Below are 6000 nucleotides of genomic sequence, written 5' to 3'. Positions count from 1 at the left end.
TCAGTGGTGACTGAGGCATACTGGAGGACACATGCTTTGTCTAAGAATGAGTGGCAGCTGAAGCATCACCAAATTGCTGTTGAATTTCCAGATCTTCCAATTTTTTTTTTTTTTTTGAGAGAGAGAGCACAAGTGAGCAAGGAGCAGAGGGGGAGAGAGAGAGAGAGGCGAAGAGGGAGGGAGAGAGAGAAGCAGGGCTCGTGCTCACCCAAAGTGGAACTTGAGCTCACCTGACACGGGGCTCGAACTCACGAACCATGAGATCACGACCTGAGGCAGAGTCCGATGCTTAACCGACCGAGCCACCCAGGTGACCCCAGATCATCTAATTTTTCAAGGGAAACCAGGAATCTGGATTTTCATGTGATAGCTCTTTTTAAAAAAATTTTTTTTTTAATGTTTTATTTATTTTTGAGACAGAGACAGAGCATGAGCTGGGAAGGGGCAGAGAGAGAAGGAGACACAGAATCCAAAGCCGGCTCCAGGCTCTGAGCTGTCAGCACAGAGCCTGACACAGGGCTCGAACTCATGAACCGCGAGATCATGACCTGAGCCGAAGTTGGACGCTTAACCGACTGAGCCACCCAGGCGCCCCTCTCTTTTTTTTAATTATTAAGGTGTATTTTGCAAATCATGTCATTCACAGTATAAAATTCAGTGATTTTTTTTTTTTTTTTAGTAGATTTATCAAGTTGTGCAACCATCACCATGAATCAGTTTTAGAACATTTCCATCATCCCAATAAGATCTCTCATGTAGGGGCGCCAGGGTGGCTCAGTTGGTTGAGCGTCCAATTTCTGCTCAGGTCATGAGCTCCCGGGTCGGGCTCTGTGCTAACAGCTCAGAACCTGGAGCCTGCTTCGGATTCTGTGTCTCCCTCCCTCTGTGCTCCTTCCCCGTTCATTCATTCTCTCTCTCTCTCAAAAATAAATAAAAACATTTTTAAAGTAAAAAATAAATTAAAAAATAGAAAATAAAATTAAAACAAAAAAGATCCCTCATGTAAATATACCGTTAATCTCCGCGCTGTCCCTCCTCCCCCCACCCTGGCCCTCACCCCAGGCAACCATCATTCTACTATGTCTATCGCTCTGCTTTTTATGGGTATTTTAGATAAATGGGATCACACAAAATGTGGTCTCTGTGTCTGACTTCTGTCACTGAGTGTAATGTTTTCGAGATTCACCCACGTTGTTGCACATACATACCTATCTGTAGTTTGTTCCTTTTTATTGATGAGTAATACTCTTTTGTGTGGATGTAGACATTTTGTGTATCCATTCCCCAGTTGATGGAATGCCTTTTTCTTTCCTTTTCTTCTTTTCTTTTTTCTTTCCTTTTCTCTCTTTCTCTTTTCTCTTTCTTTGTCCCTTCCTTCCTTCCTCTTCTCTTTTTCTTTATTCCTTCCTTCCATCCTTCCTTCCTTCGTTCCTTTCTTTCTTTTCTCTCTACTGTTGTGAATATTGCCACTGCTGTGAGCATTTTGTGTGCAAGTCTTTGGGTCCATATACGTATTACATTTTTGTTGTCGTCGCTTGGTAGATACCTAAGGGTAGCGTCGTGGATCCCTTTATGTTGAAGTTTTTAAGCACGTGGCAGATGATTTTTCCGAGTGGGTGCTCCATTTTATATTCCCACTGGAAATGACTGAGCTTTCCTGTTTCTCTACGTCCTCACCAACACTTGCTATTGTCTATCTTTTCGATTCATTCCCGGTGGGTGTGGAGTGGTATCTCATTATGATTTTGATTTCCTTTTCCCTAATGGCTAATGGTGCTGGATAGATTTTTAAATGTTGGAATTCTTTCAAAAAAAAAAAAAATGCTTCGTATCAGCCCTGTGCAGATGGAACAAAAAAGTTTAGAACAAAACAGGTTCATGGGCCGGAACCACCCTGAGGGAATGAGTTTGGACTTCTGACCTAAACAGTGCAAAACAATGGTCTGTGAACTTTCTCTTCTGGGGGTAAAGCAGCCTGGACTGTCAGCAAAAATTACTATGGAGAAAGAAGGGAAAGATTTCTTTCACTTGTAATGAACTTGTAGACTGAAAAACAATTGTTAATCTATTATATTTCATGATGTCCCTTTTCCCGTCTGGTACATCATCCTGTTATGTATCCACTGAATGAGTCCTTAAAGTATCTGTTTATATCTCCCTTTTATTACTTTTTGAGAGAAAGAGTGCGAGCAGGGGAGGGGCAGAGAGAGAGGCAGACACAGAATCCGAAGCAGGTTCCGGGCTCCGAGCTGTCAGCACAGAGGCCGACGCGGGGCTTGAACTGCAAGATCGTGACCTGAGCCAAGGACGCTCAACCGGCTGAACCACCCCGGCGCCCCATATTTATTTCCCGTTCTTAAAGATGAGGTTAAAGAATTGATCAAAGTTTAAACACCCAGTAATGGCCGAGATGGATTCAAAACCAGGTTTATTGGGTTGGAAGTCCTGTGTTTTTCTCATCAAAATGGCAGCAGATTCTGGAATACAGCTCCATGGGGGAGGAGCCTGGCTGGTTGTATGATAGAGGTAGGAGGGACATGATATTGGAGCCAGGGAGAGGAAGGGATCAGGGGTTTCAAGGCTGCTTCCATTAACAGACAAAGGGAAGTTGGAGAGAGGGTGAGCCTGGGTGGTGGGGTGAAATGGAAATAGGAAGAAAAGAGCTTTAAGACTTGCTGCTTTGCGGTTTCCCTCTCACCCAGGTACAGATTTCCAGCAGGCAGTTAAAAACATCAGGTCTAAATGTTGGGAGAGTCGCAGGGGCTATAGAAAGATACATTTGGGAACATTCTCTTTGATACTGATTTCTCATTAAGACTAACATCCTTGTGACGTTTAATTCTGGTGAGTTTCCTGCCTTCTTCTGATGAGGATCCACTGAGTTTGTTTTAAAATTGTGGGAAGCGGTACCTGGGAGGCTTAGTCCCTTAAGCGACCGACTGGATTTCAGCTCAGGTCATGATCTCTCTGTTCATGAGATCCGAGCAGCGAGTCAGGCTCTGTGCTGACATCGTGGAGCCTGCTTGGGATTCTCTCTCTCCCTCTGTCCCTCCCCCACCCCCGCAAAAAAAAAATTAATTTAAAAAAAACGTGGGGACGGGGCGCCTGGGTGGCGCAGTCGGTTGAGCGTCCGACTTCAGCCAGGTCACGATCTCGCGGTCCGTGAGTTCGAGCCCCGCGTCAGGCTCTGGGCTGATGGCTCGGAGCCTGGAGCCTGTTTCCGATTCTGTGTCTCCCTCTCTCTCTGCCCCTCCCCTGTTCATGCTCTGTCTCTCTCTGTCCCAAAAATAAATAAATGTTGAAAAAAAAAAATTTAAAAAAAACGTGGGGGGCGCCTGGGTGGCTCAGTCAGTTGAGCGTCGACTTCAGCTCAGGTCATGATCTCACAGTTTGTGGGTTTGAGCCCCGCATGGGACTCTGGGCTGACAGCTCGGAGCCTGGAGCCTGTTTCAGATTCTGTCTCCCTTGCTCGCTGCCCCTCCCCCACTCGTGCTCTGTCTCTGTCTCTGAAAAATAAATAACGTTTAAAAAAATTGTGATGTTTCCGATTCTGTGTCTCCCTCTCTCTCTGCCCCTCCCCCGTTCATGCTCTGTCTCTCTCTATCCCAAAAATAAATAAACGTTGAAAAAAAAAAAAAAAAAAAAAAAAAAAAAGGGGCGCCTGGGTGGCGCAGTCGGTTAAGCGTCCGACTTCGGCCAGGTCACGATCTCGCGGTCTGTGAGTTCGAGCCCCGCGTCAGGCTCTGGGCTGATGGCTCAGAGCCTGGAGCCTATTTCCGATTCTGTGTCTCCCTCTCTCTCTGCCCCTCCCCCGTTCATGCTCTGTCTCTCTCTATCCCAAAAATAAATAAACGTTGAAAAAAAAAATTGTGGGAATCTACAGACTTGGTGGCTAACAGGGTTGTCTGTGCATGAATGCTCTAGGTGTGGCACACTGCATTCAGAAATGACCAGTGGAGTCTTTGGTCCTCCCTGAACACACTTAAACATTCAGAAGAGGAATGTCGTTCGCGTATTTTGCACAGTTAACCTGTACTCCCCGTGCAGACTGCATTAAGGGCAGACCTCTTCATGGAACCAAGTCACAAGTCACCTGGACAAGGAGCAGCCGCTCCTGGGGCCTGGTGGGGGGTGGGGAACCAGATGCACTAGGACAAAGGACACAGGACCTGATTCCGACTTCCCCAGGAAGGACTGCGCTCAGAGGCCTCTTGGAGCCCTCTCTGAATTCCACCAGCCAACCCTTCCTTATCATTTCCTGCCTTGTTTTTTTTTTTTTTTTTTGCTTTATTCACTTTTTTTTTTAAACCAGACTGCAAGTTTCCTAGGCTTACCCACTTACATCACACGTATTGCAACGCACCCATCGCCAACCATTAAATAACTGCATTTTGCTCTAAAAATTTGGGAAAGGGCTTTTGATGATTTGCACTTTTCGGCAGAACAAGTAATTCGTTTTGCTCTTGTGACTTAAACTCTGTTATATGTAATTATGTAAGTCATGTTACAGTTGACTGGATGCTGCAGATATTTCAGATATTAAATATTTATTAGCTTCAATTTTTCCAGTTTCCTTTCCTTATTTTGGAGCCTCCCCCTCCCCCCAACCCGCCCCCTCCAGTTCTCCAAAGTCTTCTGAGGCCTCCGAAGAGCTTACAGGCGCAAGGGGATTGGACAGGGGGCTCCTTATGATGAATGAATGAAGCAAAGAACGAATGAGTGAGGTGAAGGAACGTCCTTTTCCCGAGTCTTCTCTCCTAGGCGGGCTCGCCTCTCGTTCTGGGATCTCAGCGCCAGCCAGGAGCCCGGGTAGGGAGCGAGGCCCCTCCCCGCGCACACACCCCAACTGCGGCAGCGGAGAAGGCCGCCCGGGATCGCGACGGCGGCTGCGGCGCGGCCCACGGCCCGGGGCCCCCGGCGGCGCCCGCGCGCATGGGCAGAGCCGCCGGGGGCCCCGCCCCCTCCCCCCACTGCAGGTGAGCCGCAGAGCCGCGGCCCCCGCCCCCCGCAGCAGCGCCGGGGGTGACGTAAGGCCTGTGGACCGCGCTCGGGCCCCGCCCCTGCAGGCAGCGCCGGGGGCCCGCGGTTCGGCGGTGGGAGCCGGTGCGGCTGCGGGGCACGCCGGCTGCGGCACGGAGAGGGGGCGGCGAGGCGCCCGAGTGGGCTGCCGCGTCGGCCCGACGCCGGGCGAGGCGCGTCCGGGCGCGGCTCGGGGCTCCCCGCCGCGGCACACCTGCCCCGGCGTCCGCACGGCCCGGGCCCCCGCGGGGTCCGCAGCCACTGCTCCGCGGGCTCGCGGGCTCCCTGCCGGCCCCGGCTGTCCGTCTCCGCGGGCGCCAGCCAATCGCCCGCGGCTGCCCCGGCCGCACCTCCCGGAATCTGTGACGGGCGTGCGGGACAGCCTATGAGACTGCGGCCCCGGCGGCCTGGGCTGGGAGCGGGAGCCAATGAGCATCATTCCAGGTGGGTGGAGGGAGCGGACCTCGGGAAGGTAGCTTCGTTCGGGTTGCTAACGTCTTCCCTTGGAGATGGGCGCGCAAACGGACCAGTGGGTCTGGGGGCGGCGGTGACGGGCGTGGAGCTGGCCCAATGAGGGTGGGAGTGGGTGGGGCAGCCCCGAGCGGCAGTGCTAAAGGAGCCCGGCGGAGGCAGCGGTGGGTTTGGGACTGAGGGGCCGGATCTGTGGTCTCGGCTGGGGACGTGCGCCGGCGCCACCATCTTCGGCTGAAGGTGAGAGGTGCGGCGGCCCGGGTCCGAACGCGGCGGCCGCGGGCGGGGGCACGGCGGTGGGGGAGGGAAGGGTCCCGGGCCGGGGGAAGGGTGCGGGGCGCCTGTGGGAGGCAGGAGCACGGAGAAGACCGAGGTGGCGCTGGGTGGAGGGCTGGTGCTGCGGAGCCGGAGATTCGTGCGGGGACCGGCCCTGGCGGGGGGTGCGGAGGGAACCGACCCCGGTGGGTGGAGAGCCCTCTGGAGAGTCGAGGAATAGGGTCCTGGAGCTTT

General features: G+C 52.2%; 1 protein-coding gene across 4 annotated transcripts in view; it reads left to right on the top strand.

Moving 5' to 3' along the window:
• The first annotated feature begins 5094 nt into the window (after positions 1 to 5094).
• MYH10 (myosin heavy chain 10) overlaps positions 5095 to 6000 on the top strand; it is a 132313-nt gene continuing 131407 nt past the window's right edge. Inside the window, exon 1 of one of the 4 annotated variants that reach the window (XM_086685981.1) lies at positions 5095 to 5463. In XM_086685981.1, the coding sequence (XP_086542107.1) occupies positions 5405 to 5463 (59 nt within the window). In that variant the 5' untranslated portion in view covers positions 5095 to 5404. Of the gene's footprint in view, positions 5464 to 5575; positions 5731 to 6000 lie in introns of those variants that run through there. The other 3 variants (XM_086685978.1, XM_086685979.1, XM_086685980.1) reach the window with 3 other exon arrangements.

Source organism: Puma concolor, chromosome E1, assembly GCF_028749965.1.
Source record: "Puma concolor isolate L17-30 chromosome E1, mPumCon1.1.hap2, whole genome shotgun sequence".
Lineage (NCBI taxonomy): Eukaryota > Metazoa > Chordata > Mammalia > Carnivora > Felidae > Puma > Puma concolor.
This window is presented reverse-complemented; position numbering and strand designations above follow the sequence as displayed.